Source organism: Budorcas taxicolor, chromosome 8, assembly GCF_023091745.1.
Source record: "Budorcas taxicolor isolate Tak-1 chromosome 8, Takin1.1, whole genome shotgun sequence".
NCBI lineage: Eukaryota > Metazoa > Chordata > Mammalia > Artiodactyla > Bovidae > Budorcas > Budorcas taxicolor.
The window spans coordinates 51,121,879-51,134,962 of NC_068917.1; the positions used below are offsets into that span (position 1 = coordinate 51,121,879).

At 35.8% G+C, this 13,084-nt stretch overlaps 1 protein-coding gene across 1 annotated transcript in view; it reads left to right on the forward strand.

Moving 5' to 3' along the window:
* Positions 1–13,084, forward strand: part of C8H9orf85 (chromosome 8 C9orf85 homolog) — a 62,605-nt gene that overhangs the window by 27,740 nt on the left and 21,781 nt on the right. Inside the window, exon 2 of the mRNA XM_052645307.1 lies at positions 4,877–4,983. Within this exon, the coding sequence (XP_052501267.1) occupies positions 4,877–4,983 (107 nt within the window). The remainder of the gene's footprint in view (positions 1–4,876; positions 4,984–13,084) is intronic.

Here is a 13,084-nt window from a genome sequence, read left to right on the forward strand (position 1 = left end):
GATCATAGACTAAATGTAAAGCCGAAAATTACTGAACTTCCAGAAGAAAGCATAGATGAAAATCATGATTCTTCAAAGACTTCTTAGATTTGACATTAAAAGCATGTCCATAAGAGAAAAAAAGAAAAAAAATTGTCCTTCATTGAAATTGAAAAGGTTTTCTCTTAGAAAAACATAGTTAAGATAATGAAAATAAAAACACATAAAGCAAGCACTGAGTTAAATTACACCAAGATAAAACAATCTGACAAACATAGAATGTGGAGTATTCCCAAAGATAACATGCCTGGTGTTTTAAAAAACATCAGTGTATAACTGATTCACTTTGCTGTAAACCTGAAGCTTACACAACATTGTAAGTCAACTATATTCCAATAAAAATTTTTAAAAAGATAATTGAAAAAAAAAATCAGTGTAGAGGATAAAAGAGGGGGATCCCGTTAGACCAAAAGAGAGAGAACAAACCGAACTTGAGTACTGATTGGGGTGTAGGGCGGTGAGGAATCATTGAGGAAGTTTCAATGTAGACTGGCTACATTCAATGGTATTAGTGATTTTTCGTTTTTCTGAGGTGTGGTTTTCTGTATTGTGGTTAAGTAGGAGAAAGTCTTATTTCTAGGATATATATGACTGAGAGGTGAAGAATCTTGATACTTGCAATCACCGACTCAATGAACATGGATTTGGGTGGACTCCGGGAGTTGGGTGATGGACAGGGAGGCCTGGCGTGCTGCGGTTCACGGGGTCGCAAAGAGTTGGGCACGACTGAGCGACTGAACTGAACTGAACACATGAAAAGTGAATAGGTAAGTTGGAAAGTGTTAACAGTTGTCTCTAGATAACATATGTGATTATGCGTTAGTATTGTTTTAATTTTTTCTGCATGTTTGAATTTTTTTGTAATAGAGATGAGTGTTTTTAGAACTCGTTTGGGAGGACGTATTCTTTGAAGATGGCCTTATGATTTGCAGTTCGTTTCTATAGATCTTATGAATATCCAGATATCTGTATTTACATTGCATACCTGAAAAATGCTTGTAAAGAACCCACCTGCAATGTGGGAGACCTGGGTTCAATCCCTGGGTTGGGAAGATCCCCTGGAGAAGGGAACAGCTACCCATGGCAGTATTCTGTCCTAGAGAATTCCATGGACTATATAGTCCATGGGGTCCCAAAGAGTTGGGCATGCCTGAGTGACTTCACTTTCACTTTCACCTGAAAATAACTTTTTACTAGACTGCACTATGTAACACTGTCTACTTGAGAACTAGTATAGAAAATAGCTCTGTGAAATGCTTTGTAGTGTAAGGATGTTTTTTGAGAGCATTGTTTACTATGTCGTATGGCATCGTTTCTGGGAAAATGAAACTTCAGGTTTTAATAATAAGAAAAGATGTGCTGCTTCTGATAAACTGGATTTTTGGCATGTTACAGATCTTGAGTCAGGTAAGTGAGCAGAACATTTATTTTGGCTACTAGAGAACTCACATCTCACTTGTGGCCTATACCTAGCAGGTGTACTTTTCAGCTGTACTTATGGCTGCTCTGTGATTTTCCTTCCCAACTCTAGTTTTTCCCTTAATCTGATTCCCTCATCTATTTTTTGGTTATATTTATTTTGTAAGATACTTTATGTCCAACAATATTCTAGCCATATTAAAAGCATTTAAGAAAATACGTCTAATGATTTGGAAGTCACAGCCCCAAATACTGATTTTCACACTTATTACTATTAGTCATATAATATCTTGCTCCTAATTTCAGAGATCCTTTATCCTCTAACCAAATTTAGAATAAAAGGAGTATTACTAGAAAATTTAAAAATGTATACTTTTAAGTATAATTAAATATGGAGTAACACGGTTGTAGCTATATTGGCAGAAAATACCTTATTTTGGTGTAAGGCAGGGGAGAGAACGAGGTCATTCTGTTCCATGGAAATGGAAATTCAGCTGCAGTCAGAATTGGCATTTTTCTTGAGAATTTCATTTTTTAATTTCTTTTTTTTCCAACTAATGAAGGGAAGTAAATGTGCCATTGTTTTATCTATAGCATTTCTGAAAGGATTATGATGTGCAAAAAATCCTAATGAAAATTATATTGGTTGCTCTTGAATGATATTCGAATTCTTCCCCTTCATACACAATAGTACCTCCCTTCTATTAAATGATATTTTATATTTTATAAAATATTCTTCAGCATCAGCATATTGATACAGATGTTATATTTACAGTTTGCTCTTGCTACCTTCTTGGGAGTTGAAGTCTTCACATCACGTAGTTCTTTTTGGTGATTAATGTTTTATAGTACCACTGATGCATCGTTGGACAGCAGAATGTTTAAAACAACACTATAAAATATGTTGTATGAATTAATAATGGCCAAGACGGTTTTTAGGACTTTATGTATATATATGACGTAGGAGTGTCCTCTGATACATAAGTTTATGATGTTTATTCTAACTTTAAAAGAAGTATTCATTGATAAAGAAGGTTTTCTTTTTTTACCTATGATTCTTAAGTCCAGTGGAATCTTCCACTGGTGATTTTTTTTCTTTTAAAGATCTGAGAATAGCTTGTTAAACTAAATTATCTTTAAAGGCTTTTGTACTTAGAAAACTAAGTTTTGATTTTATATTTGAACATGCTTAAATCTTAACCTTAGTAACCTATTATTTTCTACCGTAAGGGACATGCTAAAATGAATTGCCAAAATGGGCAGGGTTAGTTGTAAACACAGTTGTGAGTAATGTAAGGTTGTCAGCAGCAGCAGCAGCAGCAGCCACCCCCTTTGCTCCAGGCAGAGTGATTCCTTAAAACTAGGATTAAGCTTTCCTCACTTACGTCTCTGGAATTCACTTTTTCTAGTTTGCCAAAATACAGCAAAAACAAGGTACACAGTTTTCTTTCTGTAGCATTTTTAAATGAAAGTATTATTCATTCTCATTTATTCATTCATTTCTTTTCTCAATGATTTCTTAACACATAAAAATCAAGTTTAATTTTGTAGTAGTGCCTGCTGGTCATGTGGATGCTGTACAACATCTCCATTTATACCGCTTCACACGTCACTCACAGGACAAGTTCCCACAAAGACCTGTTTTGTTATACTGTCGATCTGTCGATCCACCCTAAAGAAACCAGTTTCTAAACTATGCACAGCTTTGTAAATCAAGATGAACTGGTCAGAAACTGGATACGAAGCAAGCGAGAAACCAAATAATGCTCGCCAGTTAACAAGTAAAAGGTGTTGTACATAATAAAATTGCAGGTAATGAAATGGTGTGCATTCTAAGAATATGCTAGCTAGAAAGTTTACATCACATTCATACTCTAATCATAGATCATCATTGGTTTATTTTTTTATTATTGTTGGAGTTAGGAAAATATAAGCAGTGCTTTTGGTAAGATATTCTAGGCAACAAAGGGCAGTGAGAGTAAAAGATGAAATGTGAACCTTAGTTCTGGGTACTTCTTAGCAAACCCTACATGCGATAACTAGGTGCCAAGGTTGATAAGAAGAGGAATTTGGTATTAGGCAGATTTCCTTCTTTCTGGCAACAATGAGCCACAGAAAAGAGGGGATATAATGGCATGCAGGATTTATTTTCCCAGGGACTCTCCATCTAGATCAGGAAGAAAAGAAAACCCCTACACAATTCATAAGTAATAGAATATGTTTTTTACCACAGAATTAAATTCAAACATAATGTATTCACAGCTCAATTTATGGTTTTCTGAAAATACCCTTGAAATATTTTCTCTTTGAATAAATGTTTTGTGATTATTTTACCCTCTTATTTAGAGCATTAAAAAATATCAAGCGCTGTTCAGAAGTTTTTCTTTCAGATGATTTCTAAACATTGTGCTTTTAACTCAGTATTCAAATAACCTTCCAAAGAACCTGCATCTTTTGAGATGCTTTGTTTTCCTCCTTTTAAAAAATTTAAAAAACAAAAGAAGCAAAGAGAACGAGAACTTAAACTATTCTTTATTCATTATTCCAACAGTAGGCAAAGACCAGGCTTCCACAACCAAAACAAGTTAGAGAATTCTGAGTACTTAGTGAAAATATGTAGCCTAGGTCTTGAGTCAAATGAACTTGTTACAAATTACAAAGCTGTTATGAAAACACATGACACATTTAAAAGTTTTCCTTCCTTCTTATTTCCCAACACAGTTTGAGAAGAATATTATAAGGAAAAAATTTTTTTCCTCATAAAGCTCGTTTTCTACCAGTCATATGCACGTAGTTATCTTCTGTTTTGAAGAAACCAGGTTATCAAGGTAACTTTCCTAAGACATCTTTACATGAGAATACAGAAAGATTAAATTGAATAATTAAATATCTCCTTGCTTCCAGCTGCTTCTCCCTGGCTCTCCTTTCTCAAGTTGCTTAGTTTCTGCCCTCCCCTGCAGACTACATTTCAGGATTATCTAAAATCTGTTTAATTTCTCATTTCTCAGTAGTAAGACTTGAGTTGTCAAAACAGTAGGCTTAAAATATGATTGGATTTTCTTCTACTTTTTTTGAGATGTAGCTTACATACAGTAAAGTGCATATATCTTAACTACATAGTTTGAATTGTAAAATGAATATGCATCAGAATCAGTGGGGATGATGTGCTTAAAATACTCCTGCCAGGAAATTAAAAAGTTCCCTAGATGATTCTGAGCTACATCCTGAGCTAAGAATCTTTGCCTTCATAAAGAGCCAAATTGATGATGTACATAAAAACACATAGTACACTGTAAAATGTTATGCAGGTTAAATTTAGGTTGCTGTTTAAAAAAAAGCTTAAATTTCTCATATGCCTTTTGGGGTTTGTAATGCTGACTCACTAGTGAAATTCTCGGTTTTTCTGTTTCTTTTTAAGAAAATTAATGCAAAACTTCATGATGGGGTATGTCAGCGTTGTAAAGAAGTTCTTGAATGGCGTGTAAAATACAGCAAGTACAAACCATTATCAAAGCCCAAAAAATGGTAAGTTAAGTTCCTTAATTACCTCACCAGTAATATCAGTATCATATTACTTCATTTCCTGATTTTCAAAATTGTGTCCAGATAAATATTAGGGGAAATAGAGAAAAAATTTCCATTCTTCCATGTGAACTAGAATTTCATCTTACATGCTGCATCCTGGCTTGTGAGGCAAATAGATTGAAAAGGTAGATTCATCATTCCTTTCCCCCTTCTTCCCTAAATAAATAATACACCATTTTTGTAGCATCCTGTTCAAAAATGAGACTAGGGTTTTTTATTTTGCACAAAATTCTATCTCCCAATGACAAGATAATGATGTTTGCTATTTTATTTACTAAATTAAATAATTTTTACCACAGGGGATCTTTAAAAGCATCTAACCTTTTAATTGGACCCATGAAGATTACTGAAATGGCTTAAATTGAGTATCATGAGTAAATCACTAGATTGATAACTTATAATTTCATTCCTTTGAAATTTTGCATCTACACGAAAAGACACTGGACTTTGTTTCTCATTTTTCTGTCCTTTACCTTCCTCTGTAATGTTGGGATTCTCTTTTATCAGCTTTATGTGTATCCTGATGCTGCCTCCTCACATCCTTTGGCTCAGCTGAGCAAGGGCCATATTGGAGGGTAATTGCTGCCTGAAAGAGAATACTGATCATTTTAAATATAAGAATTAGCATCAGTATGTGTGATATTGTTTTGACAATTATGAATTTTAATTTGATAATTTATATAGGAGCTATTTGAATGCATTTGTTCATTGTTGCTTTATTTTCCTTCTAGCTATTTAGTACTGACATCTTCCTTAAATGTATTCCCTCTTCCTTTTTGGGAGGAAATGTTAATTAAATAAGTTTGGAAGGTTAGTCTAAATAATAAATATGTTATAATCTTCGCTGTTCATTTATTTTGAAATTTTATGTCAACTTTTTTGTGGATTTTTAGCTCAAGCTATGGGGTAATTTGTTTATTTGAGAACAGCAGCTTTGAATGTTTTAATTTGGGCAATTTAGTTTGCTCAAGATGCTTCTTTTTAATACTGAATGGTTAAAAACCTCAAGTAAGGATAGACTAACTTCAGCTTTTTAGAATTTTTATTTTTGTATTGCTCTTTCAGAGCAAATTTTTAGTATTTATTTTAGGTATAGCTGACCCCTTTTAAAATAGCTCTACGTTTTTCTCTCTCCTGTTTTCCAGCCTTTTCTTGTACTCTCTAGCATTTCTTCCCCGAAGAAAACACATCTAAAGAAAATTTAAAATTTATGCTCATTGGCCCAAATTAGCATTAGGGAAATTTGGCAACTGTTTGTACTATTCAATGCTAGATTTCCATGAATAAATTAACTCTGTCCCCTACAATTGAAATTAGATGCTGATTCACAATTAACCATGTAGTTTTAGTTAATAGACCTAACACGAAATTTGTAGTTTTTTGAATATTTTCAACAGGTCTTTTAAAAAAAAATTTTTATAATACAAAGGTATTTTGAGATTTCATCACCAGTCTCCTTTTTTCTCTTGTAGTACTATTTCCTAAAAGAATTTGAAGTATAGGTAATAAGTATTTATATAGCCATAAAGTTGTAATAGAGTCACGTTATAACAAAGGAAATCATTGAAAAATATTTGTTCCTTACCCATTATCTGTATTTTAATCTCTTTAATTTGTGCTGCGTCCTTTATGTGTATCTTCATTGAATGTGCCAACATGTGAAAGGTCATATCAATTATACATTTTCCAGATGGTATAACTTGCTGTAGAATTTCAGAACTGAGTGATACATAGCTCTTGAATTTTCACTCTTTTTGTGTATTGCTTATGGTCTTAATATTTTTATGGCTCCAGAAGAATTTGCATACTATAAATCCTAGAAAAACAAATATTTTATTCAAATATAAAGACTCAGTTAAAAATAAAAGTAAAAGGAAACAGTATTAGCAGCAAGTTTATGTTTAATTCTGGAGAACTTACAGCAACCTAAGAATGATTGAATGTAGACACATGGACCCAAAGGTCAGCAACTCCGTCCTGTCTTGGAGTCACTGAAGTTAGGGCAGCTCATGGTGATGCTGCTAGTACTGGTACTATGTGACTCAGAGGCCTTCGAGATGAGAGCTAGAGAGGAGCTGCTGTTCTGTATCACCGTGAAGCAGATGAAGTCAGCCATAGAGTAGCTAACAGTGAGTGCAGAATAAAGGAGATACAATGCTGTACAAATACCAAAGTACAGGTAACAAGACTTTAAGCCGGAAGGAAGACCTCTAGGAATAAAGAAGCCCAAACTAATTCGAAACAGTGATAGAGCTCCTGAGAGACTAAGAAACTGCTAGTTAAGACAAGGTCTGAACATGTTATCTAGGAAGTCCACTTGCCTGGCCTAGAGTATCATGAATTTCAGATGACATTAGAATTCTAGATTACATTAGGCATTTTAGAAAGCCTAGCTTTCAAACTCCAAACCCAGACTGAGAGTGTTCTGAAGAGTATAAATCACCTATGTATACTTTGTTGTCTCTGCATATCAAGACTTGACCAATATTATAAGGATTTAAATCCATTGATAAAAAGATGATTAAAGTAGCATAATTTATTTGAAATTTTTAATGTTTTATTCAATCTAATCACTTATAAATTAAATTTGTCCTTTGTTAAGATTTGTATAGGAAGTTTACTTTGACACTAGATGTGTCTTTGTGTAAAGATTCCTTTTCCAGCACCCTGAATATTACATTCAGTTAAAATGTTGAGCATTGTTTCGCTTGTCTGTCTCATACCACAGATTATGTAACCCAATGAGGTACATGAAGAAACGTTCAGCAGAACATAAAATGTAGGAGGAGAAAGTGCTGTTTATAAGTAACAATTCTTTTAGAATGAAGTAATATTCTGAATATTGGGAAAATTAAAGCATTTTCTCCCATTTGTTTGGCGTGTGAATCATCAAAAACTCTGCACATCTAGCAAATATCCATTGTCTATGAGATCTGATATCAAACGTTAGATTCAAGAAAAAAAAAGAGTTTGATATCTAAACTCCTCAAACTTCTTTGTTTCATTCATGGGAAGCAAAAATTGTGTGGTGTTTGTAAGTGGCAGAAAATATTTTCCTGTTTCTCTTTCACCTTCAGTAAGGTGATGTGCTGCAGGATTTGTATAAGCATTTTCTTTATGACGGTTTCTCCCAGTTACTGGAAACAACCCTGGACCATCTGAATAGATGTCTGAACTTGAGTTAAAAGAGGAAAGAGTTGAAAACTGTGCATTTGCTAGAGAGATGGGAGGATGGCTGTGAGGGGAAGGGGATAAAATGCCTGTCACTTATTAGTAATGTGTGAACAATGGGATACTGATACAATACTGCCCTTTGATAGGATAATTTTAAATGTCATTGAGTATACAAAGCTTTAGGTCTTTATAGAAATAAAGTGAAAGGCTTATAAAGATAATGTTTAGTTTTTTATAGCTTCTTATCTCTGTAAAAGCAATAAGATGAACTGCCATCCTTGTTTTACACTCTGCCCCTTAATCAGAAGTCAGCGTAGTTATACCAAGATTTCCCTATCATTTTGCCTCATATCTTTTGATTTTAAAGCAAGAAATTGCTACTCCCTGGTGGAGGGCTGTTGTGGTGCTGCGACAGACTTCTCCCTTGACACCTGAATAGTATAATCATTAAGATTACTATTAGATGTAAGAATTGTGGTTCAGAACAGGACTAAATCTTTCTTGTATAAAACCTCATTTTTCAAGAGGAATTCCCTGCTGGTCCATTGGTTAGAATTGTGCACTTTCACTGCCCAGGGCATGGATTCAATCCCTGGTTAAGGAATTAAGATCTTGCGAGCTGCAAGGCAAGGCCAGGAAAAAACAAACAAAAAAACCCCCTCGTTTTTCAAGTGCCCCGTTTTTAACTTTTGGAAAATAAAAACCCAAAGATAAATTAAAACCATTTGTTACCATTCCTGGTCAGTCCCAAGCCATTCATGAACACTGTAAATAATTTTAGATGTAGAGCTAAAAGTTACTGGAAAGGCAAGAAATCTTAAAAATGTAAAGTAATTTGTAGAGTCTTGATATTCTTCACTTAAAACTCATTTATAGACATTTATATTATTTTCCAGGTACTAGAAATACGGATGATTAAAAACTGCCTTTTCTCAAGCAATGTAAGGAAATGAACTCTTACATATACTCCTTTCTTTTTTTTATTCTGGGCTCAGAGGGATTAAATGTCTACCCAAGATAAGAAAGTAAAGCAGATGGAGTTAAGATTCAAATGCAAATTGTCCTATTTCAAAGCCCCATGTTTTTACTCTCCCATAGTGAATTCTCAGTATTTTATTATTCACTTAAAAAGTCCTTTTTCCCTCTTCACCAGAGCTTAATATTAAATTTAATAGAAGTCATCTGTGTTGTTTATGGAAATTTCCAACTTCTGAGTCCAACATATATAGCCCTGCTTTTTTTTTTTTTTTGAAATAACATGTATCTATAGACAATAGATTTTACTTTGAGGTCCTGAAATGCGTATGCTGTTACCTAGAAACTTCTTATGCCTTGTGTTTCAGGTAACCAAGCAACCTTTTTCTCCTGTTAATTTCAAAATGTGGCCCGCTAATACCCACATTTGTGTTAAAATCTCTATCTAGCCTGCTTTCTTTTCTCTTTCTACCCATTAAAAAACAAATCACCAGTTTATGTAGTATTAGCTCACGTTTAACATTGTCATGGTATTAGAAGAGAAAGGAGAAGCTAGTATAAAATAGCAACAGGCCACAAACAGATTAGAGTCTGGGAGGGGAGGGTTTTGCCTCCCAGGGAACTTTTGGCGAGGTCTGGAGATATTTTTGGTTGTCATGACCAGACCATCTGTGAGGGATGCTACTGAGGCCAGGTATAGGCTTAGCATCCTACAGTGTACAGGACAGCCCGATAACAAAGATACATCCAGCCTGACATGTCAATAGTGTCTTGGTTGTTGTATACAAAATAGATGGATACTCACAGGGTCGAGCCACTGAAACCTCATGTGTATTTTAGTTCAGTGATTTTCAAACTTTTCAGCTGTAGAATTTTTGAATAAAACAAAAGCTTACCCCAGAGTCTGTAGAATATGATAGGCCAAAGTGGAACTGTCCTGAATGAAGAGAGGGGAGTCAAGAACTTATAGGCCATAAGAGGAGTGTTGATTGAAAGTAGGTTTCATCCTAAAAATACTTCAAGTAAAGAGGAGAACTGGTATAACATATCTTAGAACCACATTGCTGTGGGGATGTCTGGACAAGTAGTTTCAGGACATGTGAGTACTTTATGCCTAAAAACACTGCTACAGAGTCACTCTTCCTGGTCCTCACATTCAGCAATTGTACTCCTTACATGATAATTTTGAAGTGTATTGCCTCTTAATTTTTCTCTCCACAGACTGCCTTGGTACAACCCTTATTTCTTCATACTTCATTGCATTAAATAAATGCATTGTCCTCTGTCTCACCTCTATTATTCCCTTGCTCTGGACGAATAAAATAGTGTTTTCAAAAGGTTTACTTCACATAAATATTTCAAGGCCCTTGTGGGGGAAGAGTTGGGTCTCCAGTAGCAGGGAGCTAAGTTTTATATGTTTACTGTTTGATGTTATATTGGAGACAAGCCAGTTAACAGTGTTGTAATAGTTTCAGGTGGACAGTAAAAGGACTCAGCCATACATATAAATGTATCTGTTCTCTCCCAAATTCCTGTCTGTTCCAGGCTGCCACTTAACACTAAGTAGAGTTCCCTGTGCTATACAGTATTAACTTCTTTATTTTCAAAGGGAAGAAGTATTGTACTCTTAAAGAGTACCACTGCCCTCATTTTCCAAAGAAAGCAAATTAATGCAAAAAGAAAGCACCAGGTATATCCACTAGCTAATGGTTAAATCATGACAGTACCTAGCACTCATTCTTTGGTGCTGAATTATTATATTTGTCCATCAGCTGGCATTTATTACTTGCATTTTTTCATTGAACAAACACCATAACATGAATCTCCTTTAACCAGTTATAAGCATATTTTAGATAGATAGATTCCATTTGTAAGTATCCCAAGTTGTACTTGCTTTCAGCACTTAGGAACTGAGCATATTATTTAGTTCACTATGAGGTATCTGAAAAATAATGTTTGCAGTATGCAGTGGTCAGTCCAAACTGAGCCCTTATTCCTCCATATAATCTGAATTTATAGTATCTGAGTGAAGATCCATTATTTAGGTGGCTGATTCTACAATCCACAAGTTTTAAAACATTTTGCCTTGCCTCTCTTGATGTATTGTAAAACTGAGCACATTTATCAGTTCTTTCTATTCCAGAAGCATAGCTTCTGTTATTAAAATAAACCTTTGACAAGTCTCTGAGCCATCATTGGCATAAAGGTATAATGCATGCAAGGAAGAAATAGATCCAGGGGCTTCCTTGGTGGCTCAGCGGTAAAGAATCCACCTGCCAATGCAGGAGACACAGGTTCGATCCCTGGTTGGGGAGGATCCCCACATACTGCGGAGCAACTAAGCCCTTGCGCCACAGCTACTGAACCTGTGCTTTAAAGCCTGGGAACTGCAGCTGCCGAGTCCAGGTGCCTCAACAACTGAAGCCCAAGTGCTCTAGAGCCCAGGAGCCACAATCTGATTGTATAATCAGATTTTCCTTATTTAACCTCCAAAAGCCAATAAACCTGCCATGGATTTGAAAGATAATTTAGTAAAATTTGTAGTTACTTTGGGGCTTCCCCGGTGGCTCAGTGGTAAAGAATCCACCTGCCCATGCAGGAGACACAGGAGATGTGGGTTTGATCCCTTTGTTTGGAAAATCCCCTGGAGAAGGAAACGGCAAGACCCACTCCAGGATTCTTGCCTGGGAAATCCCATGGACAGAGGAGTCTGGCAGTCTGTGAGGTTGCAAAGAGTTGGATACAGTTGAGCAACTGAGCACACACACATTTGTGTGTGTTAGAAACAAAATTCTCTTGAGGAAGAGTCCATGGTAATGATGAAGGATATTACTGCAAGCATAGTTCTTTTCTGACAAAGAAGTGGGATTGCTAGGATAACAGACAAGAAATTTGGTTCAGTTTGCAGTTATTTTGAATAGCAACTTCACTGTATAAGACACTGTGTTATGTATTATAGAAAATACCAAAATGACTCTCTGATACTAAGAAATTCCCAACCTGTTAGGGGAAATGGGCCCACAGATGGAACTCATCGAAAGATTGCAGGTGTAGGTGTAAGTAAAAGACAGAGACCCAAAGGATGCAAGTTAAGACTGCTGAGGAGTAATAAAATGAAAACAGGAGAGATAAATCTGGAAAAGGTAGTGGGTGCTGTAAACAGCGGAGAAGAAAATGGCACCCCACTCCAGTACTCTTGCCTGGAAAATCCCGTGGACGGAGGAGCCTGGCAGGCTGCTGTCTATGGGGTTGCACAGAGTTGGACACGACTGAGCGACTTCACTTTCATGCATTGGAGAAGGCAATAGCACCCCACTCCAGTACTCTTGCCTGGAAAATCCCGTGGACGGAGGAGCCTGGTAGGCTGCAGTTCATGGGGTTGCAAAGAGTCTGACAGGACTGAGCGACTTCACTTTCACTTTTCACTTTCATGCATTGGAGAAGGAAATGGCAACCCACACCAGTGTTCTTGCCTGGAGAATCCCAGGGACGGAGGAGCCTTGTGGACTGCTGTCTATGGGGTTGCACAGAGTCAGACACGACTGAAGTGACGCAGCAGCAGCAGCTGTAAACAGTGTTTACTGGAAACACTATGAGGAAGGCACCAGGGAATGGAGGGAAAATGGACAAGAACCCCCTGTTCTCTTTGATTGACATGCAGATACTTACGAACTGTCTATATGTCTTGTTTTGGAGTCTACATAAGTAGCCATTTGTTCATTCATTTGCTCTATTTTGCCTGTCAAAAGATCTGCTTTGCATATACATTTAATGAAGAGAAAACAAGATAGGATTTCGGTTTAGTTGTTGGATTTCTAGCCTTAAAAAGTGTGTTGATTAGTATTTCTTTGATTTTTTAATAAAAATAAACATTGTTATATGCTACGAGATG